Raw genomic sequence first — 27,042 nt, 5'->3', positions numbered from 1 at the left:
AAATATTTAAAATCAAATACTCTAAGGAAAAGTATTTCTGTCTGACACATTTTTCAACATATCTATTATGTCAGATTTTGTTAAGTACTTAATAAAGATATAAACTAACTTTTATTCAAATGTAATTTTCACTTAAAAGGACTACAAGTATGGCTGTTAAGAAGATCAATATGCCAAGTTAAAATTTAAAGCTAAAAGTATACCATATCTAGTCTGAGCAAATCCCTAAATGCACAATGTTAACATCTCTACACTAAGTATAATGATATACAGTCAATAAGTGATTTTTAACTAACCAAACCAATACCTCTGGTAAACATAAATAACTACAGGGAACCCCCCAATGGTTCAGCTGATGGTTCAAATAAATGGCAATTATGACTTAAATAGAAAATAAACATTAAATTGTTGGTATATAAATAACAGTTTTCCAAAACTAAAAAACATGCAATTTAATTAAAAATTATCTCACTTACATTTCAGAGTAAATGTTAATAATTTATTTACCTAAGGATTATACATCCTGACGATAAATGACTTTAAAAAAGTGACACCATGCTTATCAGTTTGACACGTATTATAGAACCAAATCTAGTTAATACTAAATACTATCATGGAATATTATTTGTAGCATCAACAAATGCGAAAATTAATCACTTTGTGACTATTCTTTTTATATAGGTACCCTTGAAAACCTGATGTTTGGTAATCTTGGGGTGTTGGGGTTGCAGTCCTAGGTTCAAACCTAAAGCCTTCGGTCTTAAAAGTTCATGCTTGATGGCTGAGTTACATCCTCATGGAAGATTCACAGAGGACAGTCAATAAAAAAAACTGCGTTAGTCTAAAATTTCTACAGCACTGAAGAGACAAGGTTGACTCTAAAAAAAATTGTAAGAAAATATGTAGAGAAATGAGAGCTAATTAAATAGTTTAGCTATATTTAAAACTACATTGTTTTGAAAACAATTAAGCCAGAAAAGTAGGGGAGAAATAGTTTACTAACTCTTATTGAACCTCACCCTAATAAACTCTTGTTATATTTCTTCTGTATATTTCCTCCGTCAACATCACCATTCTTTAAAATCTTTATGAGATTACTATTTCAGACAAACTTCTAAAACTTTATAAATAAGCCTGCCTATTTTCTGAGGTTACACCAAGTTGATGAAAACCTCTTTTGTTGCTCACCAATATGCCTAACTCCTTCCAGAAAGACTTTGCAGATTAGAAACATATAAACTCTAATCCACTTTCCAAATGCATGATGCTTATATGTAGATAATAGCTAACCAAACAAAGTATGCCACACAGGCTCAAATGGAGTAGGAGGATATTAATGATTTAACACCACAGAATGCACACCTATTACAAGATACAAGATAGCTTGTATCTTAAGAGTAAATTTTCATTCTATTTTATTGTACACTTCCTAGTTAATAAAATGACAATGAGTCTGAGCTTTAAAGTCCATACTCTAGTGAAACTTTTTAGATTTTAGAGGCAATTAAAGAGAAATATCTGCCTCAGTCTTTTCTACCGAAGTCAAACAAATAAAACCCTTATTCAGAGTTGAATTAGACTTCATTCCTGAGAACATGACAGTTAATAAAATCTTACTTTCTCTCTTTAACAACTCAGTTTGTATTTTTGCACAATGAATAAATGACCGGAGGACTACAATCAGTATGTAAAAGAGGTTGGGAATATGTTCGTTTGATGTGTTCAGATCTTTATGCTCTTTTCCTGCTTCATAGCCGCCATCAGTTTAAAGTAAACTAAACTTTACTAACATATCTGACCCTTCTGTATGATGTCCTTAAAATGAACATGCATATATTCAGCAACTTATATGTCAACTACAGCGGTTCTTCTATCATTTGCTCATACAACTATTTTAACAGGGAAGTCAAATGCTAGGAAATTTCGCGTTAAGTAGTTTTAACTTTAGTGTAGAAAATTTGCTAAGTATTTTAAAGAAACCTTAGGCTACCTACATAAGAAATGGAAGAAAAAAAGAGGCTGTAAGGGAGAGAAATTGAGGAAATAATATTTTTCAGTTCTTCAAATATTTAAAATATCAAAAATGGTTTACTTCCCTCAAACCAAAGACGATATTTAAGGTTAGTACACTACATTATTTTTAGAGTAAATATTTTGACAGCTGAAAAGCATGTTTTCTAAGATTATTATTGACTGGTTTGGTACCCTGGAGATGGGGGTGGGGCACGGGAGGAGTGTTTGAGGACCTCCATGGAAGATGTATTGACACTGACATTCATTTTTATCTCCCCTACCAGATACCCGTTCAGTTCCCTCTGTGACATCCTGAACCTCTGATTTTCATCTAATGACACATAACTTTCAGCATTTAAGGGGGTTTAATGAGTAACAAGTCAAATTTTTATCTTCAGTTATGTCATAGAACTAAACATATTGCCTTAAACACATGTACTCTCACTCATTCTCACTCAACTGTCTCCCCAAGAGTGAAGTACGTAATTTGCATTTATTTCTCTTAAGTCTGAAAAAGTGTATCTAATATTTATCAATTTTTATGATGAAGAGAAGTAATTATGTAGAAAGACCTCTTCTCCCAATTATAAAGCCATTTTAATAAGGAAATCTACATCACTGCCTATAGTTTATGTGACAAACTGCTTCACACCAGATCTACTATAGATATATAATGTAATAGATAGTTGTAGACTAATAAATAATCATCTATAAAGATCTTTATTAATTTCACCATACAATGTCACAAGAAAATGTAATAATGAGCTAGAAATGTGCTAGAGTCATAAGCTTTTGGGAAAACATTTTTACCTCAATTAAAAAATTTCAAATTGCAGTGAAAAGAAAAATTATGTTAATAGTTCTTAGTCTCTTTGGTGGGGGGGAGATTTTCAGGAAAATTATGTTAATAGTTCTTAGTCTCTTTTGGGGGGGGGGGGGAGATTTTCAGGTAACACCCGGTGACACTCAGGAGTTATTCTTGGCTCTGCACACAGGAACCACTCCTGGGAGTATTGGAGTATTTGGGGGATACTGGGGATCAAACCTGGGTTGGACCCATGTAAGGCAAACGCCCTACTCCACGCACTATCACTCCAGACCTTGTATAATCTTATATCTTACCAAAAGTAACACTGCTTTTAACTAAATACTAATTTTCTAGGTAAAAAATTAGTTTATATATGCATTTAGTATATGCTTGATCAGAAATAGCTAAATGTGTTGGGAATAATAACATTTGTCCAAAAACATGTCTAGTTTTGCTAATTTTTATTTCCCTTTTGATTTTAAAACAATTGAATTTTACTTTTCTATAGAATGAAACATGGCCTCAATGCAGATATGAAGATCAAGTGAAATGGTTTTAAATATCTTCTGTAGAAAAGGTAAGTCACATACACAACTGATATGGAAAAATGATCACTTATGTTTCTTTTTCCTTCTAGGAAGTATGTTAAAATGGCAACAAAGTGATAAAAGTATAAATCCACAGAATAAAAATAACAAGGACAAGATTATTCATATATATATACATATATATATACATATGTATCTCATGTAAGCACAGACCCACCACAGTAAGGAGCTCAGCAAAGTTTATCTATTGTAGTGAATTTTAGATATTATTTAAATGAAATCAAGACAAGATGGAAGTGTTCCATGTTCTAAGTAGGAGGCTACTTTAGAATGAAATGAAGAAAGTTATCTCTGAAGAGGCAGAATTTTCACTACCTATGAAGACTTGATTATAAAAATATTCCTAAAAATCAGAAGACAGATCACAAATTCACAATTTTACTATTGAGATGAGTGCAGATTGGTCCTGCACAACTCTGGGAATTCTATATTTTGATCTCCCTCTCCTCCTTCTCCATATGGAGTCTTCCCAGAACAAGAAAGCTGGATCACTCTTCTACTAAATAAGGGGGGTCAGGGGGGTGGGAGGGATACTGGGATCAGTGGTGGTGGAGAATGGGCTCTGGTGGAGGGATGGGTACTTGATCATTGTATAACTGAAACCCAAGCACAAAAATCTGTAAGTCTACAACTGTACTTCATGGTGTTTCACTAATAAAAATTTAAAAAATAATTAAAATAATAATAATAATAATTTGGTCTTGAAGCATGAACTATTTTGTACTGGCATTTGGAGTTTCCCCAGTTAAAGGTAGTTAAATGGATCAACATAACCACTACCAAAAAAAAATAAGGTTTCCAAGCAGTTTAGGGAATTTCTTTGTTGCTGCTGCTGGTTTTGGGAGGGGGAGAAGAGGAGGGCACACCCAGCAGTGCTCAGGGATTGACTGTCATGCACTATCAGTCTGGTCCTCTAAACGGTTTTTGGCAACTGATTTTTCTTTTCTTTTGGTTTTTGGGTCACACCAGTGGCACTCGAGGCTTACTCCTGGCTCACCTGGGAACCATAAGGGATTCTGGGGATCAAACTCAGGTCAGCCACAGGCAAGGCAAGTGCCCTACGGCAATGACCTGGAAACTGAATTTTTAAATACAAAGAGCTAATCAGGAAACAATAATAAGGGTTAGAGAAAGAGTATTATAGGTAAGGCACTTAAAAAAAAAAAATTTTATTAGTGAAGCACCCTGAGGTACAGTTGTAGATTTACAAATTTTTGTGCTTGGGTTTCAATTATACAACGATCAAACACCCATCCCTCCACCAGTGCCCATTTTCCACCACGACGGTCCCAGAATCAATCCCACCCCCCACCCCTCCATTCCCCCCCCCACCCCCGCCTCTGTGGCAGGGTATTCCCTTTTGTTCACTCTCTCTTTCTGGGTGTTGTGGTTTGCAAAAGAGGCATTGAGTGGCAATCACGTTTGGTCTATAGTCTACTTTCAGCATGCTTCTCCCATCCTGGGAGAATCCTCCCAATACCCTTTATTTGGTGCTCCCTTCTCTATCTGAGCTCCCTTTCCCCCTAGAATGTGTGGCTGAAGGCATTTGTTTTACATTCTGCTTACCTGAGTTTGATTCCCTGGCACAACCATATTTCCCCAAGTTCTACCAGGAGTGATCCCCAAACTGAGAGCCAGGAGTATGCCTTAAGCAATACTAGGTGTGGCCTCAAAACAAAAAAGAATCAAAAAATAGTCATCCCATCTCTTGGTCAGCAGGGTTGCTGGATTTGCTCAGGGGTGAAAGCAGATAGCGGCTTCCATGTATAGGTCTTAGCTACCGACCTTCACTTTCTCATGCTGATAGATTACTGGATTTCTTGGTGATTTGAGGGGAGGGTGCCACTGAACTGTGGTCTACATCTGCAAATGTGAGCCAGAGAACTTTGGAGCTGCATATCTACACACACTCTAGACTTTGCAAGTGGAAGGTCCAAAAATGCTGTCATACTGCAATTTTATTCCATCCTTTTTATACACTCTTAAATCCTGTTGGAAATCTTCAGACTTCAGCCCAGTACCTCAAAAAGTCACTATATAAATATAGGTCCTAAGCACACCCACAGTTTCTTCCAACATCTGCACATTCCCAGCACTAGCTAGAGAGTACCGTCTGGGCCTAGACAGCACCAGCCCAACCCAACATCTGGCCCAGACTAATCTCTCTCAATGTGAACTTAGCACTAAAGGCAGTGGGAAAGAATAATGAGGTGCCAATAGAGGAAAACAAATGCCTAGGGGCATCTTCAATTAACATCAGATCTCTGTAATCTACCTGAAGAAGTCTTTAGAACAATTACCATATTAATAATTTAGAAATAACAAGATTCAATAAACCTGAAGAGAGCCCATGGGGGGGGGGGGGGGGGGATGAAAAGGAAATAGAAAACAGAATGAGGAAAATGGAGAATATAAGGGATATTACCAAAAACTCCAATAGGAAGAACTTCAGAATCATCCAGAAGTAAAAGAAAGAGGGAGAAAAGACTAGTTAAAGTAATAATTGGTAAAAATTTTCCCAACCTGAAGAGTGGGATAGGAAGCTGATTCCAGAAGAACAACCTCCCAGACAAGAGAAAAAGCAGGAGATTCAGAGCAGATTTCTCTTTCATAATCCTACAAGCAAGAAAGGATTGTAGAACATATACAAACCTTCAACAGAGAATCCTCTACCAAGCAAGACTGTCACCCAGAGTAGAAGGAGGGATTAAAAAAAAAAATTCTTAAACAGTAGTTGAGAACATATCTGGAATCTAAACTTTGGCAATGACATACATCTAAAGACCATGGATAAGAAATAAACATCAAGTAGTGCAAGCAACAAACTCCTCATATAGATAGGCAACAAATGCCTTCATATCAATAATTTCTCTAAATGTCAAGGATTAAACTATTCCGTAAGAAGACACATGAGGCTTTCCACATCATTAATCATCAGGAAGATGCAGATCAAAACCACAATGAGATATCACTTCACACCACAGAGATTGGCCCACATCCAAAAGAACAAAAGCAACCGGTGCTGGCGAGGATGTGGTGAGAAAGGGACACTCCTTCACTGTTGGTGGGAATGCCGACTGGTTCAGCCCTTTTGGAAAACAGCATGGATGATTCTCAAAAAATTAGAAATTGAGCTCCCGTTTGATCCAGCAATACCACTCCTGGGAATATATCCCAGAGAGGCAAAAAAGTATAGTCGAAGTGACATTTGCAATTGTCTGTTCAGTGCAGCACTCTTTACAATAGCCAGAATCTGGAAAAAACCTGAGTGCCCGAGAGAACAGATGACTGGTTAAAGAAACTTTGGTACATTTACACAATGGAGTACTATGTAGCTGTTAGAAAAGACAAGTCACGAAATTTACATACAAGTGGTACTACATGGAAAGTATTATGTTAAGCGAAATGACACAGAAAGAAAGGGATAGACATAGAAAGATTGCATTCATCTGGGGAACATAAAGTAACAGAATAGGAAACTAACACCCAAGAATGGCCGAGATTAGGACCAGGAATTTTGCTCTTTGACTTGGAGGCCAACCACACGTACTAGGGGAAAAGGGGGCTCAGATAAAGAGGGGAACACCAAATAAAGCTGTTGGGAGGATCCTCCCAGGATGGGAGAAGCATGCTGAAAATAGACTATAGACCAAACATGATTGCCACTCAATGTTTCTTTTGCAAACCACAACACCCAAAAGGAGAAGAGAACAGAGGGGAAATGCCCTGCCACAGAGACAGTGTGGGATGGGGGGGGATGGGGGAGGGGGGTGGGAGGGATACTGGGATCCGTGGTGGTGGGACATGGGCACTGGTGGAGGGATGGGTGTTTGATCACTGTATAAGTGAAACCCAAGCACAAAAATGTGTAAGTCTGCAACTGTACCTCATGATGTCTCACTATTAAAAAATTTTATAATAAAAAAAAAAGAAGAAGACACATGAGGCTAGAGTGATACAGCAGGTAGGGCATTTGCCTTGCATGTGAGCAACACAGGTTTAATCCCAGCATCCTATATGGCCCACCAAGCATTGCCAGGAGTAGTTTCTGAGTGCAGAGCCAGGAGTAAGCCCTGAGCACTGCCAGGTGTGGCCAAAAAAAGCAGGGGAAAAAAAAAAACAAAAGACAGATGGATCAGGAAACAAAATCCAACCTTCTATTGCTTACCAGGAGACTTACACTCTCATGATAAACACAGATTCAGAATGAAAGGCTTGAAGACAATCTTACAGGGTACTAAGAAAAAAGAACAGCCGTACTGGTTTCAGACCAATAGCATTCAAACTCAAGAAGATAATAAAAGGGAGGGGCATGACATATCGTTTAAGAAAAACATACCAAGATTACTTTATTCTTATTAACATACATGTATATATCTGTCTATATCTATCTATCTATCTATCTATCTATCTATCTATCTATCTATCTATCCATCCATCCATCCATCCACCAAGTGACGGAGCAGCAAAATTTACAAAGGAACTGAAAGTACTGAAGAAATACGTATCAATGTCAGCACATTACTAACAGTAGACATCAATACCCCACTCCCCAAGAACAGAATCCCAGATCCAGGTGGGTTCACTTATGAGCTACTAAAACATCAAAGAAGTCACAGTTCCATACTCCTCAAACTTTTTCAAAATATCGAAAAAAACAGGAATTCTAATACTGTCAATGAAGCAAAAATTATAACATCAAAAACATAGACACTATCAAATAAAATCATACACAAATATCTCTGGTGCATACTGATGCAAAGATCCTCAACAACAGCAAACCAAATCCAATAATATATCAAAGGGATTATAGACTATGATCAAGTGGGATTCATCACAGCGATGTAAGGATGGCTTAAAATACCCTAATCAATTAATATAGCCTGTATCAGCAAAAAAAAAGGTAGAGATAAAAATATATAAAAATATATAAAAATATATCAGCTGATACAGAGGGTTTTGACAAGATCCAACATCCATTCATGATTAAAAAAAAAAAAAAAACTCCAAAAAACCGGGGTAGGAAGGAACATCGTAACCCAAGGTACAGTGGCCATATAACAACAACGACAAAAAAAAAAAAAAAACCCATACTCAATGGTGAAAAACTGAAAGTCATTCCCCTGGGATCAGGCACAGGCAAAGTTGCGCACTTTCTATACTTTTACTCAACATAGTTTTGAATATCCTTGCCACAGCTTTCAACAAGATACAGAATCAAATGAATACAAACTGGAAAAGAAGTTGAAGTTCTTTCACTATTTGCAAACACATTAATTTACATTTAAAATCCTAATGACTCCATTAAAAACAAAAGAACTTCAATAAGGCAGCAAGTTACAAAATTAATAAACAAATATCTGTGGCACTTCTGTATGTAAACAATGTACTAGGAAAAAAACTGAAATTAAAAAGTCAATACCTCTAAGAATAGTAATGAAAAGCATCAAGTACCTAGTAATTAAAGGATATAAAACACTTATACTACTGGGGCTGGAGCAATAGCACAGCAGGTAGGGCATTTGCCTTGCACACAGTTGACCTAGGTTCGATTCCCAGCATCCCATATAGTCCCCTGAGCACTGCCAGGAGTAATTCCTGAGTGCATAAAGCAGGAGTAATTCCTGTGCATTGCCGGGTGTGACCCTCCCCCCCCCAAAAAAAAGACTTATAATATTAAAACTATAAACTACTGCTGAAAGAAATAGAAGAGGCAACCAAAGAATGGAAAGCTATTTGCTGTTCATAAATTAGAAGAACCAATGTTGTCAAAATGACCTTCGTACCTGAAGTATTATACTGAATGCACTAGCCATTAGTGTCCAATGACATTATTCAAAGGCTTGGAATAAACTACTAAAATCTGTATAGAGCCATAATCCCTCACCCCCCAGCAAAGGCAATTCGGTGTGGGGGAAGAGAGGGAGAAGAGGGGATGCAGGTATATTCTGCCAATTTTCAAGTATACTACAAACTTGTGATGATCAAAACTGCATGGTATTAGACTAAAGACAGACCAGCAAACCAATGAAATGAACTGAGAGCTCTAAGTTAAAAACCCAGATTTATAGGCAAAGACCTTGAGAATAATCCAGAGTCCATAAAACATACTTTAGACAACACAGGCAGAAGTCTCCAAGAAATGGACCTCAGAGGTGTCTTCAACAAGCTGACGACAGGACAACAAAAAAGGGGCTACATCAAATTAAAAGGTCCTGTGCAGCAAAAGAAACCTAAGCTCAAATTAAAAAGACACCCTACTGAATGGGAGAAAATATTTGCACACAATACAAAGCACAGCGGGTAGGGCGTTTACTTTGCATGTGGCCGACCATGGTTTGATTCCTCCATCCCTCTTGGAGAGCTGGGCAAGCTACCAAGAGTATCCCGCACACATGGCAGAGCCTGGCAAGCTCCCGGTGGCATATTCGATATGCCAAAAATAGCAACAAGTCTCAAAATGGAGACCTTACTGGTGCCCACTAAAGCAAATCAATGAACAACGGGAGGACAGTGCTACAATGCTACATCAGATAAAGAGCTGACATGCAAGATCTATAAGGCACTCACAAAGCTCAACAACAAAAAATCAACAACCCCATCCAAAAATAGAAGGAGATGAACAGACACTTCTCCAAAGAATACACACAGGTATATAAAAACGCGTATATGAAAAAGTGCTCAACATCACTTATAAGGAGAAAAATGCAAAGCAAAACAACAGTGAGATATCATCTCAACACCATTGATAATAGCATGTATTCAAAAAATCTGGAACCAGCCAATATTGGTGAGACTGTGATGAGAGGGGCATCCTCATTCACTGTTGGTAGGAATGTCATCTGGTTCAATCTCTGTGGAAAGAATATGAAGGCTTTCCAATAAAGTGAAATTAGAGCTACCGTACGACACAGCAATATCATTTCTTGGAGTCTATATCCAAAACACAAAAACATTAATTTGAAAGGGTATATGCACAGCTGTGTTCACTATATCACTTAGTACAATAGCCAAGATATGGAAATAACCCAAATGTCCAACTATGGATGATGGATCAAGAAACTGTAATACATCTGCATAATGGAATACTATTCAGCTCTAAGAAAGGTGGGAAAAATGATACAATTTACTGCTACCTGGATGGAACTAAGGGTAAAATGCTGAGTGAAGTAAGTCAGAAACAGAGATACATAATAATCTCTTATACAATAATAAAGAATATCAGAAAAATTACAGAATTTCTATAATATACAGAATAATCTCCCTTACTATATATCTTAAAGATAACAATAAATACACAATAAATGGTTAAAGGCAACAGAACTGACTTTAGGGAGTTTGCAAGAGGGTGGGGGTGTGTTGCACAGGAGGCTCATTCATAGAGGGAAATGGTACTCTGGTGATGAGTGTAGTTAAAGAATGACATCATGAAACCATCATTAATAGTATTGTAAACCAAGGTACCTCAACAAAGATTAAGAAAAATAAAAGTTCAAAAAACACTTGCCACATGAAAGATAAACACATGTAAATAAAGAATGTGCCTACAAAGGAAACAGAAAATTATTCCAGAAACATAGCAAGTTGCAGATATTTAAAATCATCACCATTCTTTTGGGAAAGGATATTCTCCGAATACACATCCGACAAGGGGTTGATATCAAGGATATACAAAATACTGGTTGAACTCCACAAGAAGAAAACAACCAACCCCATCAAAAAATGGGGCGATGAAATGAACAGAAACTTTCTCAAAGAAGAAATCCGAATGGCTAAAAGGCACATGAGAAAATGCTCTACATCATTAATCATCAGGGAGATGAAGATCAAAACAACAATGAGATATCATTTCACACCACAGAGACTGGCCCACATCCAAAAGACCAAAAGGAACCGGTCTTGGCGTGGATGTGGCAAGAAAGGGACTCTCCTTCACTGCTGGTGGGAATGCTGACTGGTTCAGTCCTTTTGGAAAACAGTGTGGACGATCCTCAAAAAATTAGAAATTGAGCTCCCATTTGACCCAGCAATACCACTCCTGGGAATATATTCCAGAGAGGCAAAAAAGTAGTCAAAGTGACATCTGCACTTGTTTGTTCATTGCAGCACTCTTTACAATAGCTAGAATCTGGAAAAAACCTGAGTGCCCGAGAACAGATGACTGGTTAAAGAAACTTTGGTACATCTACATAATGGAGTACTATGCAGCTGTTAGACAGGATGAAGTCATGAAATTCATATACAAGTACTACATGGAAAGTATCATGCTAAGCGAAATGAGTCAGAAAGAGAGGGACAGACATGAAAAGACTGCATTCATCTGGGGAACATAAAGTAACAAAATAGGAGACTAACACCCAAGAATAGCCGAGATAAGTACCAGGAGGATTACTTCATGGCTTTGAGGACAGCCGCACATGCTAGGGGAAAAGGCTGCTCAGATAGAGAAGGGAGCAACAAAAAAAGGGTGTTGGGAGGTTCCTCTCAGGACGGGAAATGTGTGATGAGAGTAGACTATAGACTGAACAAAACTGCCACTCAAAATTGTCTCTTTTGCAAACCACAGCACCCAAAAGGAAAGAGATAACAAAAGGGAATGCCCTGCCACAGAGGTAGGGTGGGTTGAGGGATGGGGGGTGGGAGGGATACTGGGACAGGTGGTGGTGGAGAATCGGCACTGGTGGAGGGATAGGTATTCAATCATTGTATAACTGAAACCCAAGCACAAAAATTTGTGCACCCCATGGTGTTTCACTAATAAAAATTTAAGGAAAAAAAATTTAAAAAATAAAATAAAATAAAATCACCATTCTCAAAAAATCCTTCTAAGGTTTTCTTTCCACAGAACTTTGTAATACATTAACAAATTAAAAATCTGACTAAGAAGGGTTTCAAGGAAATTAAGACAAACGCAGAAGAAAAATACAAGAAAACTGGTAGACAAGTTCCAATCCAAGAAGTCAAATATCTGACTACACTCTTTAGGTAAGAAAATATATGGAGGTGGGGGAAGCGAGATTATATGCAAAGAAGAGATGAAGAATTAAATGTGCAATACAAGTGAGTATGAGCTATGAGATATGACCTTAAGATTGAATGTGCCTACCACATGGCAAGCATATATCACTGTGAAACATGAAAGATGAGAAACATGTTTTCAAAATCACTCTGATCCACCCAGATGACTTTTCCTTAATTACATTGATGTCAGAAGATAATAAGGGAGTATCAAATTCTGAAGGAAAATTCTTCTGTGCCTAGAATTTTAAAACCTCTTCAACTGCCAAATACGATCAAGACTTTTGTCAGAAACACAAGAATTTAAAAAATTTACCTCTAAAATATCTCTCTCCAAAGTAAATTACTTTAATATACACTGTCACAAAATAAAGGAGGAAATAATGAAATCCAGAAATAAATCCAACCCAGAATTATAAAAAGAGAAAAGCTAGAATGAAACCAAAAACTAGAATAGAGCAAAGAATTAAAAAAATCTAAACATGTAGTTACCTAACAAAAGTGGGCTTAATACTACCCTAAAATATAAAACAAATGAAATAAAAAATAAAAATGAAAAAGTACATTAGAATAAACTACATGACAATAAAACTCAAGCAAACAAAACCACCAAAATAAAGATGGAAGTAAAGGAAAAGACACAAAAAGGGCTATAGTAGTAGAATACTGATCCATGACAGGATATACATTTCAGTACAAGCAACTGTGGGAATTATAATTTGTAAAGAAAAAATAATTGTTTATTTGAAATATGATAATAATATACTTTATAATTTGAAGGGTTGTTCGTAGAAAGAATGATACCATCAGTTTCTAATTTTTCTGGTAGAGTCTAATGCCACTAATTTAATTCTTCTAATAGACGCAATTAATAGTAGTAAAAAAATGAAAAGAATTAAAATGCTCAAACCCCCTAGTTTTTCCCATAATATATTTTTGATGTTTTAATTATTAGTTTATAGTAACTAATAGGGTTGGAGCAATAGCACAGCGGTAGGGCGTTTGCCTTGCACGCAGCCAACATGGCCGACCCGAGTTCAATTCCTCTGTCCCTTTCAGAGAGCCCAGTAAGCTACGGAGAGTATCTCGCCCACATGGCAGAGCCTGGCAAGCTACCCGTGATGTATACGATATGCCAAACACAGTAACAACAAAGTCTCCAATGGAGACGTTACTGGGCCCGCTCGAGCTAATCGATGAACAACGGAAGGACAGTGATAGTAACTAATAATTCTTTTGGTTGAAATTAACATTTTTCTGAAGTTCAATGACTTAGAAATTTTACTTTGTTCACTTATCTTTTCAAATAAAAATAAACTAAAAATACTTTTTACTCAGAATGCACAGAATGCTATTTATTAATTTTTTTTTTGGCTTTTTCGGTCACACCAAGTGATGTTCAGGGGTTACTCCTGGTTCTGCGACTCAGGAATTACTCCTGGTGTTGCTCGGTGGACCCTATCGGATGCCGGTGATCAAACCCAGGTTGGCTGCCTGCAAGGCAAATGCCCTACCCGCTGTACTGTGCCTCTGCTTTTTTAAACCTATCAATAATAAAATGATGTCTGGAATGAAATATTAATGTTAATGATGTTATTTCTAGGAAGTATAACTCTAGCTTAGTTTTTGCTCTTACTTTTTGGTTTTCTGCACTCTTTGATTTTAAAAATACATAGAAACGTGTATTTTACCATAAAAAATGTTACTCTGAAAGTGTCATGGAATTTTAATTAGCTCTACTCACCAATAGCTTTGGTATAATGTCTTGCTCCAAGAAGTAGTTCTGGGGCTCGGTACCAGAATGTTACAACTACTGGATCCAAATCTGCTAAAGGCTTCAAAGGTGAATTAAATAATCGGGCAAAGCCCATATCAGCTGTAAAAAAAAGAAAATAAATCTTAAGTTCATTAGATCTACTATTATTATTTAGTAAGATATGAAGAAGTGTGAATTTGGTGAAAATAGTCACAAAACATTCCATGTTTTTCAAAAACCTAATATAAAACAAATTTGAGATTTTCATTCTTTGTAAACTACTGTGACAAGTTCTTTAAATGGGCTAGAGACATTTTAACTATTTCTCTGTAAAGATTTCTTCCCATCTGTCATACCCCATTGGGGAGAGTTATTAAGCTATCTTTCCATTTTCTGTACAGGTGATAAGCAAAGAGAAACCAAATTAAATAGAGTAAGACTTTCTATTATTTCTATTAATAAGCCTGTTCACTGTTTTAATCAGATTTTAAATACACAATGTACTAGCAACACTAATCTCCCATTCCAGAATATGTGGGTTTAATTTTATTAATCTTAAAAATCAGTTTCATTTTTAACTAGGAAGTAACTTAAAGATTATGTAATTCAAGTGCCACCTTTTAAAATGAAACCAGGGTTATAACAAATTAAATGATTTGACAAAACTCACTTTTCAGAGTGGTGCTGTGGTGACTAACTAGTTTTATGTGCCATAATTCAGGTATGGTTATTTATCCTAACAAATTAATATGCCTGAATACAAAAACTATTTCATTTCCTACATTCCCTTTAATATCAAGTATACACAGCTTTTCTAAATATATTCTGATGACTTTTATACCATCTATTGAAAATTTTTGAGAGTTACCCACCATTTGTTCAGATCTGCTCTTCTAATACATTTTTGCTCAAATGGGTCCTGGTCAATTTACTTAAAGGTTATATAAAATACCACAGAAATTTGGCAATGAATAAAAACCATGAGTTTGATTTAATAAATACTGTCTACAGAAAAGCTAATACTTCTTCTTAAATCTGAGTGCTGTAGACTGTGCAATGTTTCTCAAACTAGCATCCTCATACACATTTCTGAGAAGTAGAATTCCAAGCTAATTTTCACAAAATATATAAAAATTTCCCCAAATCTTACAGTGAAAAACACATCTAAGTCTGTTTGGCTGGGTATTTTTTTTATAATCTACATATTTTAAAAGCTTACACTTGAATTTAATGCCACCAAACTGGACTGGACAGAACCCTTTAAAACGGTGTTCCATCTTTCCACACTGGCTGACCAGTAGCAGTCCTCAGACCAGGGGTTGAAAACCACCACCTGAGAAGCACATATTTAATTAATCTGTAGTGATGAAACTAAGTTAAGTTCAGGACCAAGTTCTCAAAAGAAGTTTAGACTAGGACTATTGTGAAGTACATCAAATGTTCCTACTACTAAAACATTTATAAAGTTTATATGTTAAAAGAAAATTTCCATGAGATTTTGGGAATTTACAGGGAATAACAAAAGAAGCAGGGTTAGGAACACCCAAATTTTTCTTTGTTAGTTAAGTAATGCAAATCAGACAGTAATTATAATTTATGTTAAATTCTGTAATCATAAAGTACTAACTTTGTTACATACTCTTACATTGCACTGCCTTTAAATCAATATAATTATTATAACATTTTTGACCAATACATGAAACAAATTATTAAAATGTGGCATATAAATTGGAACTGATTATTTTTTTTTTAAAAAAAGAGTATAGCTCTAACCTTATAGGTCGACGGGGCGGGGGGAGGGGGGAAGAGGATGGATGTAGGAAAACAGAGGTATAAGAAAACATTCAAGGTATAAAATACTTTTGTTTTCTAGTACTAGGGATCAAACCCAGGTCTTCAAACATGTAAGGCATGTACTGTACTACTGAGCCATACCCCCAGTTCCTATTTGCTACATTCGCCCCTCCCCTCCTGCCACTGGGCAAGGGACCCAAAATAAAACAGACTTGTTAGAATTTTTGTTTGTTTTGTGGCACGCCCAGCGATGCTCAGGGGTTACTCCTGGCTCTGCACTCAGGAATTACTCCTGGCAGTGCTCAGGGAACCATAATGGGATGCTGGGGGTTGAACCTGGTTCAGCCACATGGAAGAGAAGAGCCCTATCCACTGTACTACCGCTCCAGCTCCAGGTTTGTTAGAACTTAAGGTTCTAGACTAAGTGGTCTCACTGACTTCCCTGGTTTGTAATTCTCAATTTTGATAAGGTAAACAGAGGCATCTGTTGTGATCCAGTAACGCTCAAGTGAATAGAAACTGATAAAGATTATTATATTGCTATATGCTCTGAAACTAAAGGCAAGACTGGCTTCTAACATATAGCAGTCACTCACTCATCTCTGAAGGGTATTTTTAACAAAAGCAAGGGTATCTAGGAATTGGCATGACTTATTTTTCATTAGGACACTTCAGTCTGAAATTTGACACTTTTCAAGAGTAAAAACATTTTTTATATGTGTATTATTCAGAAATGGTTTCAACACATGAAACTACAAGATATATATGCATTATTATTACAGCAAAAATTAGAAGTGATATGGCTGTCTTCAAAGTTTTAAAAGCATACTACACTGTGACTTATCAAAGATATAACGTACCAATTTTTACTCTTCCTCGCTCAGGACCTTCACCCATAACTAAAATATTAGCAGGTTTCTGTGGAAACAAAATAGTGTTTTTTTTTTTCAGTAGACAGCAGTGTTTTGTTTTGTTTTTTAATAGACAGTATGCCAATAACACAAATCCCCCTTTTAAAGAAAAACCAAAAACTCACTCAAAAATTAAGCACAGGAAGTCACCAAAAATAAAACCCTCTTTGTGTACATATGCAAAGGAAATATGCAAACTTTATGAAGGCCCAATTATGACAGAGCTTTTATGTAAAACGAAGGCTCTTTTAAGTACTTTTATCAGTCCATTTTCACGACTAAGGGCGTCTGACAAGGTTAAAATATAGTTTCTTCCAATTACATAAAATGTTCTGTAACTTTAAAGGAAAATGAATCTTCAAAGATCATTTCTCACTCAATAACAAATTAATTACAAAAAATGGTCACTTGCTATTTTGGGGGAGGAAAAAGGCAAGGCATATATTTGTGTTTAAACAAATCCCTGAGATAAATAACGATTTAACAGTCTTTTTCAAATGAGTTAGCAAATGGGAATACTTCGTATGACTAAATAGTTTTGAGATGTTTACTTTTAAATAAAAAAGACAGCTAAAATTAACAAATTTTAGAAAAGGAGTATTTCAAACATATCTTTAGAAGTCCAAAAATATACAGAACTGAGGCCGGAGCAATATACAGATGGTTAAGGTACTTGACTTACACACACAGCCTACCCAGATACAGTCCCCCAAACCCCTCCAGGAGTGGTGCCTGAGCACAGGACGAGGAGTAAGCCCTGACCACCACCAGATACGAACCCTTCAAAAAATAAATACGTGTGTATATTATACATACATATGTAACGATATATATATATATACATGTTATGTATAAAACTCATCAAAAATCTGTTGTGTACAGGTACATAAGAAATACATACTAACAACATTGATACTGACTCTCTTCAGGGAGAAAAGGAGGTACACGAAAGGGGAAGAGAGCGAGAAGTTGTTTCTAAACCTTAGTTCCCATCCTTCTATTGGACTGACTGGACTCTAGTTCTACCTGTTTGCTAAACAAAGGTGAAACTAATTTTGCATATTTCTCAATACTAATCACAGATAGGGAGAGAGCTCAAAGGGCTTAAGTATATATAGCATGGTACCCAACCACCACCAATGTGGCCCTCAAACAAAAACAAATACTAATCAGAGCAACCACATGAAAGATTTTATAATGAAAATTGTTAATACTGGTATCAGCTCACCGCTTTCCTAACCATATTGATAGCCCTTGTACTGTTACTGATGAAATATAGTATTATTCCTATATTACTGCTCTAGCAAAAAGTTTTTAAAAATCATATTCTTAAAAATAAAATCATATTCCTGTGAACTATATTCCCATGAAATATTTCACATAATATTTCACATAAATAAAACTATTTTCCTGTATCAAGTGAAACAAAAGATCCTGTAGAGTTTCTTTAAGGCTCCAACCTACTTAAGAATGAATCTCTGAGACTTGCATAAAATGATGAAGGCAAAAGGAGGGCTCTCCAAGAAGGATCAGGCAGCATTTCTAACTGGCTGAAGGGAAAGTTTTGTTCTCAATTCAAAGAGGGTTGGAGAGGGAGCTTTCTTGCTGTGCTACAGTACCACTTATCCAAACTCTAGAGCACATACCCTAAACTTTATATTTGTTTGATTTTGGAACTTCCAAACAGTATTGAGAAGTCTGGGGCTTACAACTGGAGACATTCCACCAAATAGGATGGAGAAGCTAAATGCCAGGGCTACTCGGGCTACCTCAGCGACACGAGGCACTTCGGATAAATATGGCTAGTGCTAAGGTATGAGGGAAATCAGAGGCTAAACTAGGGCCCTGAACATGCAAGGCATGTACCTTTGACCCATCTTCCCAACTCCACATTCCTTACACTTCAGCCAAATTTTAACTCTCTTTTCATCAAATACTATTTTTTAATGATTACTAAAATATCACTTCAGAGGCAAGAGTAACATGAGTATTATCAGTTAAGGCACTTGCCTTGCATGCGGCTGACCCCGGTTCAATCTCCAGCAACCCAGGAGATTCCCACACACACCGCCAGGACTGATCACTGAGTGTAGAGGCAGGAGCAAGCCATAAGCACTGCTAAGTGTGGCTCCAAACCAAAATTACTTCAACATTGTTCCCTCATCATCCTGCAAGTCCTTATGATGGGATTTAAGTCCTTATGGTATGTTCCTATCAGTTAATCAGCACCATCATCACTCCACACTCCTTTTAAGCTCCATTTCTCAACTCTTGTCATTATTTCTGCTCCTTTGTGCTACAGGCAAAATCTGAATTTTCCCCTCCCTAATTCACAGGTTCATTTCCCCTCCCTAATTCATCCCCAGCCAAGGCCATGCTGGGACCACTCTCCATACACTTGGATGAGCCTCACGCATAGAAGAACTGGCAGACGAACCCAGGTGTGTGGGACCCGGGGCTGAGATCTCCAAGCCTGCACGGTTTGGGACTGGACCTGCCCCTGCCAATAGCTAGACAGTTACACCCACCAACTGCTGTGTAATCCCAACAACGGCCAGGATCCAGAGATTATCACACCAAGCTCCCAGGAGAGAACAAGGCAGAGTCTCCTATCCTGTGCCTGACTGTTCTCACCAGGGCCCAACAGCTGAAGACCTCTGGGCCCCAGCCAAGGCCATGCTGGGACCACTTTCCACACACTTGGATGAGTCTCACGCATAAAAGAACTGGCAGAGGAACCCAGGTGTGTGGGACCCGGGGCTGAGATCTCCAAGCCTGCACGGTTTGGGACTGGACCTGCCAGTAGCTAGACAGTTACACCCATCAACTGCCGTGTAACCCCAACAATGGCCAGGATCCAGAGATTATCACACTCAGCTCCCAGAAGCACGCAGCCGCATTTGTGGCCGCGCAACATCTTATCATCTCATTCCTACTTTGGACAAACTGGCAGGCTACTGAATGTAACCTGCCCACACGGCAGAGTCTGGCAAACTCCCCGTGGCGAACCCAATATGCCAAATACCAGTAACAATGAAGGGTCTCATTCTCCTAATTCTGAAAGAGTCTTCAATATGGCACTTTTTTTTTTTTTAAATCTCAGGGCTAGGACGAAGGAGACGTTACTGGGGCCTGCTTGAGGCAATCGACGAATTCACAGGTATTCTAAATATAAAAAAATCATTTACAGTTTAAAAAGATAGAGACCCTTTCAAAACCCATTACCCAAAGCTTCAGTCCCCTTTCCCATGGTGTAAGTGGATGTTTGTTCCTAATCCAAAAAAACAAACAAACAAACAAAAAAAAGTCTTCCATTTTGAATGAGTGGAGAGAAAAAAAAACCCCTCATATTCTTAATTTTATTCTAGACTTACTGAACTAACCATGGCCCAGCTTGGGTTGGGCACTGAAACTGACCATGTTCCAGTTTAGGTGGGGAAAAAAGTCTCTTGGCTAAGAACTGGCTGAGTATTAGGGATAGGTCCAAAGCACCAGTTGGTAACTAAAAATTATTTCACTAGACAACTCTCCGCTGATTGCATGATCTGAGGGAAATCTGGGAGTGAAAACATTACTAATATTATCTTAACTTACAAATTTTTTATTTCTTTTTTTATTTTTGGGTCACACCTGGCGATGTACAGGGGTCACTCATGGCTCTGCACTCAGGAATTATCCCTGGCGGTGCTCAGGGGACCATATGGGATGCTGGGAATCGAACCTGGGTCAGTTGCATGCAAGGCAAATGCCCTACCCGCTGTGCTATCGCTCCAGCCCCCTTAACTTACAAATTTTTTTCAACTCAGTCTGCGAGTGCTACATAGTCATACACAAATAAAAAAGACAATCTTGGCCTTTACTTGTTGGGGTAGGTGTTAGGGGTCATACCCAGTTGTGCTCAGGGATTATTCCTGATTCTGTGCTCAGGTGGTGCTCAGGAGACCTGTAGCATAATAAGAATGGCAAGGGAGTTGGTCACATGCTAGGCAAGCATCCTATTACTCTCTGTACCATCTCTCTAGCTCTTCCTATATGTTATTTTAATAACTGTCATTTTTTAGGTAGCAATTCATATGTCCCCAGGTCAGATAGGCTGATTTTATAGACAAACTGAACGTTAAATTTCTTTTGTAAATGTGATCCAAAGAAATATCAAGAGGAAAGACAAAAATATCTGAATATCATGAATACTTTTCTCAACACTTCTCCTGTATTGCTAACTGATTAGCTTTAAGAAAGGCTTCAAGGATTAGCTTTAAGAAAGACTTCAAGGATTTATTTTTGCTTTAGTACCAACATCACATTGAAACAGTATGTCTTTAAGCTAAGGAATAAATCATTAGTCTCCTGTAAGATATTATTTTGACTTATGCATAATTTAAAACATAATTTAGGAGTATTATCCTATTTGCTTCATAACAGGATCAACATGAAAATTACTTATAAAATCTAAGTTCATCTACTGTAAAGAGTTTAAGAATTATACAAATTATTCATATTACTGAATTTAGACATTATAAGGAACTAGAAATCAACAAAGAATAGTTCCTAACAAAGAGTGAACAATATTTTTGTTTTAAGTTTCTGAGACACACCTGGCAGTGCTCAAAGTTTATTCCCAGTTTTGCACTCAAGGATCACTCCTGGTGGGCTTGGGGCACCACAAGGAATGATGGAGATCAAACCCTGTGCCGTATGCAAGGCAAGCCCCCTGACTGCTATACTATCTCTCCAGTCCTGACACCAATCTATTCTAACTGGAATCATCAATAAACCAGACCAGAAATATCTCACAGAGGAAATGAATGATACCTGACCTGCCCAAAATAGAAAAGACCATGAGATGGTCTAGAAGACAGAACAGGAGAGAAGGATCTTAAGAATTCACAACATAATAAGTAGCTACAGAGCTGGGTCTGCATATACTAGAGGAAGATGGAGGCAGCAATTTGAATAGTGCACAATATCTTGGCAGAATTGAGGCACACAGATATGTTAACTAGTTTTCACTTACTTGAAAATTAGAATTATATTTTTTGTCATTCAATACAAATATATTTAATGAAAAAATTATCTTCATTGGAGTCATGAAAATGATGGCACTTCCTTTCATTAAGCCCCTGTAGTCTCCTCTATTAAATCTTTGATTTTTTATCTATTTACAAGGTAAATTTAAACTAAAATGGTTTTTTACGAAATTGTGAACATATATTTAAAAGTATTTGAATTAGCAAACATAATTTATATTTAGGCAATTAAGGCATAAAATAACTACTTTATGTGATAAGGAGATCAATTTGAATTATAAGCCCCTTAATTAACTGTGACAAGATGACTTACTCTCTTAAAGACTAACAAAAACAACATTCATTTCATCAACTAAATAGGACATGAATGCAACAACAAAGAATATCCGCTAACAGAAAAAACAGGTTAGGAGGACTGGTCAATGGTTGGGACTAACCACAAGAGTGTGTGGGGCTGATGGGTAGGTAAGATAGAGAAGAGACCACTTTTTATGACAGTAATAGCTGGGAATGATCATGCTTAAAAAGATCTGAGGGTTAAAAATAGGTAAAAATGTATTCTTGATAACCTTTCAATATCAATATTGCAAACCACTGCCCAAAAGAGAGACAGACAGAGAGAGAGAAAAAGAGAAAGAGAGAGCGAGAGACAGATAGACAGAGACAGAGACAAAGACAAAGACAAAGAAGAAAAGCGCCTGCCACAGAGACAGGCAGGGGTGGGATGATGGGAAGGAACTTGAAGACACTGGTGCTGGGAAATGTACACTGTTGGAGGGATGGGTATTGGAATACTGTATGACTAAAATCCAATCATGAACAGCCTTGTAAGGGTCTATCTCACAGTGATTCAATAAAAAGTGAGAAAAAAAAAGTTGCAACACAGGAACTGCATGACAGTAGGGAAAAAATCCTCAATTGTCTACATACAGGGAGAGTCTATTTGTTCCTAATAAAGAATGTGTGTACATATTTAATATGTGCAACTTTTCAAATATATTTTTCAAACATAACTGATTGAATTAACATTTGTGTAAAGCTTGAAGTTGTATATAACATAATTTAAATAGTCTAAAAAAATAAAATATCAACTACTATTAAAGGGCAGAATTAAGATTACAAAATCATAGTTTGCAAAAAAGATCTAGTTTGTTTGTGAGCTCAGCCAAATTCATTCACAAAAAACATATACTCTATATGCAACCTAAAAATTGTTAACTTCAAATTCTATACAATGGTAACATGCTTTTCTTTTTTGGGAGTATACCACGCAAGTGCCAGAGACTGAACCCAGGACTCTCATGTATTCCATGTGCTCCAGCCTTTAAGTTATCTCCCTGGGCCCTAGAACTTTATTTTAACTCTCTAATAATCAAAAGCAGTATGTCTCAATAGATAATAAGGGAAGTGAAAAATACAGTATGCTGTATGAGAAATGACTAAAACATACTATCTATAATAGTCGTTCCAAAATTTGACCACTATAAATATTTCAGAGTATGATTTTTTGGTCTTATTTACTTCCTTATAAAATTTTTAATGGCATCATAGAAAATATTCTTTCCTCTACTATATCATGAAGATTTTTAAAGCTGGAAATAAATTACTTTTCTGACTGATCTTTAGGAGTCATGTGGATTCATTACCATATATAACACAGCACTTATCAAAGATTTAAGTTGTTCCTAGTTACCTAATAAAAAGAACGCACAACAAACAATTGTGTGTATACCTAAAATCCAAAGAAGTCTAACTATGGGTAAAGATTACAAGCATTTAAGGGTTTTCATACCTATTAGTGATTTTGCACTTAAAAAGCTTAAATGCTAATTCTGTAAACTCATTTTTATTTTTAAAAAAAGTTATAATGATAAAACCAATCTAAAAACACAAAAGTAATGAGATCTTATCATTTCCTCCTGATATTAATTTTATACTTGCTAGTCTACAGAACTATTTTACATGTTTTTATGTTTCTGCATATCTATGCTATTTCAAAAGTTAGCTGTAATATCTTGTAAGTTAGAAATCTACCTCCAACTCTAACTAGAATAAATATCTTTAACTTTTCTTAGCCTTTTGGGCCACACCTGGGAGTGCTCAGGGGTTACTCCTGGCTCTGCACTTAGCAATTACTGCTGGCAGTACTCAGGGGGACCATACAGGAAGCACCCTACCTTCTATATTTTCTCTCTAGTTCCGGGAATAAATACCTTTAAAAAAATAAATAATTACTGCAATCTGCTTTTATGATAATCTGAATATTTTTTAGTGTTTTTTATCTTAATAGTTTAAATGTAGACATTGACACATAGTATTATATTTGTCCTGTATGTATAACATTATTCAACAAATAAATATATCATGAAATGATGACAAAACTTTAGTTAAAATCCATCTTTATCATTAGTTTTTTTTTCCTTATAACAACTCTTTAAAATTGGGTCTGGAGAGAGAGTACAGCGTGAAGGGCGCTTGTCATGGTTCAGTTCAATCTCTGGCATCCCCTTTAGTCCCCCAAGCAGAACCAGGTGTAATGCCTCAGTGCAGAGTCATGAATGATCCCCTAGAATCACTGGTATGATCCAAAAATAAAACAAAGAACTCTGAAGATCTACTTAACTACTTTAAATTGGATTATAACAGTACTGCTATGCTACACATATCCCCATCACTGATTTTTTATTAATAATTGCATTATAACAAGGCTCAAGTATGCTTCACTGAAAAGTTCACAATTCTATCTTTAACATACAATTGTTTCTTACTTGACTTACATCCCGGTTATCATTCATTGGTCCTATAGCCTTTAAGTTCAGTTTGTACATGTTGACCATCCATTTCACCCATCTCCAACCCCTCTGCCTCTGGCAACCACCAGTTAAGAATTCACATGACACCAACTTTTCTAAAATCCACATAATAGAGAGTTCACATGATATGTCTCTTCCTCTGACATTTCATTGAGCATAATGCCCAGAGTTTGCTGAAGATGTCCCAAATACCAAGGTGTCCTCCTTCTGTATGGGTTGAACACTAGTCCATGTATAGTTGCATAATAAAAGATGCAAGAATATCGTGACAATTAAAAATGTTTAATGACATATAGCTAGGTGTGTAGTAGGCTGTATCATATATTTTTTGTAATTACATTTTATGACATTTCCATACAAAGTATTAAGAACTGTATGACTTAGAATATTAACCCTGTAATTTTTAAAAGGATGACTGTATATATATATATACATATATATATATATATGTATATATACTACATTTTAAAAATAAATTTACCCACAAATGGGTTTTAGGTTATTTCCATACTAGCTACTGTAAACAATCCAGCAATGAACACAAAAAATGCATGCCTTTTTTTTCTTTTTAGATTATGTTTTGCTTTCTTTGGATAAATTCGCAGAGGTAGGATAGTGGATCGTAAGGTAATGAAAGAATTTAAGGGTGGGGAGGAAGGGTCAACACCTGCAGTGCTATGGGCTAATCCAAGCTTGGTGCAAACTCCTGGTGGTGCTCTGGTTATATCAGAAATCAAATCTGGAGCTCCTGCATATAAAGTATGTGCTCCAATCCTTTAAGGCAGCCCGCCATTTTGGAAACCTCTACAGTTTTCACAGCAGCTGCATTAATTTTATTCCCATCAACAGAGTACAGAGGTTCTCTTTTCTCAACATGTTTGCCAACATTTCTTACTTCTTACAGTTTCAGAAATTATCACTCTAGCAGGTGTAAGGAGATACACACTGTGATTTCTTGCTATCTGTGACACTGAGCACCTTTGAAAAATGTTCACTCCAATCTTTTGCCCATATATTCCCTTCCCTGAGTTGTGCAAGTTCGTCATCCTTTCTTTAATCACTTGATCAATTGACTTCCCGTTAATCGTCGATTTGCTCAAGCAGGTGCCAGTAACGTCTCCATTTGTCCCTGTCGCATGCTAATGTAGTCCAATGGCATCTGTTCGCTCTAGGAACACGAAGAGCCTCAAACCAATCGTTCATGATCTTGATGAAGAAGTCTGACCATCTGGTAGGTGGGTGGCCACGCGGTCTTTTGACATTCCGTGGAATCCAGTTGGTAACAGCTCTAGTCCAGAAGTCGTTTCTAAATCTCATTATGTGACCAGCCCATCTGATTTTTGACACCTTGGCAAATGAGACAGCGTCCCTGATTCTTGATCATCGACAGGTCGGAACTCCAGATTCTTTCTCTCATTTGAGTGAAATGTGATATTCCAAACATAGCTCTTTCAATTCCTCTTTGGGAGACCTGAATAGCATTCTGATCCTGTTTGCATAGGGCCCAGGTCTCTGAGGAATAAGTTAATGCAGGAAGAACAGTGGAATCAAAGAGATGTGCCTGCAGCCGAAGGTTCTTCGTCCTCTTAGCTATTTCGTTGACATTCTTGAAGGCGTTCCAAGCCGCTCTCTTCCTCCTGTGCAGCTCGGATGCCAGGTCATTTGTCATGTTGACTTCTCGACCTAGGTACACATAGCTGTTGCATTCGGAGATGGTCATTTCGTTGAGAGCGAATGGGGTGTCAGGAACGAGACTGTTTCTCATAAACATTGTCTTCATGAGATTCAGCTGTAGTCCAACTTTTCCACACTCATGGTCGAAGTCGGCCAGCATTTGTGCCGCTTGGCTAATGTTTGGTGTTATTAGAACAATGTCATCAGCAAAGCAGAGGTGGTGGTGTAGTTCCCGACGGTCTATCTTCACGCCCATTCCTCCCCATTCCAGTTGTTGCATGACGTTCTCAAAGGTGGCACTGAAGAGTTTCGTTGAAATAGTATCACCCTACCAAACCCCTCTCTTGACGTCAATGATCACCTCCCTGTAGAATGGTGAGATCCTGGTAGTGAATCCGCAATACAGCTAATGGAGGATCTTGATGTATTGGGCTTGAATGCCCTGATTGGCTAGGGCTTCAATGACCGCTTCCATCTCAAAAGAATCAAAGGCCTTCTTTAAATCAATGAACATTAGACAGAGCAGCATCTTGAACTCCCGAGAAACCTCAATGAGCTTGGTTATCGTGTGGATATGATCGATGGTGCTGAATCCTTTGTGGAACATAGCTTGCTCACAT

At 37.1% G+C, this 27,042-nt stretch overlaps 1 protein-coding gene across 3 annotated transcripts in view; it reads right to left on the bottom strand.

Annotated features, from left to right (window-relative positions):
- The window catches only part of CDK8 (cyclin dependent kinase 8), a 165,688-nt gene that overhangs the window by 17,788 nt on the left and 120,858 nt on the right, over positions 1–27,042 (bottom strand). For all 3 annotated transcript variants that reach the window (XM_056109897.1, XM_056109898.1, XM_056109896.1), the window contains exons 5-6: positions 16,858–16,915; positions 14,192–14,323 (exon numbers count right to left, since the gene is read on the bottom strand). In XM_056109897.1, the coding sequence (XP_055965872.1) occupies positions 14,192–14,323; positions 16,858–16,915 (190 nt within the window). The remainder of the gene's footprint in view (positions 1–14,191; positions 14,324–16,857; positions 16,916–27,042) is intronic.

Source organism: Sorex fumeus, unplaced genomic scaffold, assembly GCF_029834395.1.
Source record: "Sorex fumeus unplaced genomic scaffold, SorFum_2.1 ptg000008l, whole genome shotgun sequence".
Lineage (NCBI taxonomy): Eukaryota > Metazoa > Chordata > Mammalia > Eulipotyphla > Soricidae > Sorex > Sorex fumeus.
This window is presented reverse-complemented; position numbering and strand designations above follow the sequence as displayed.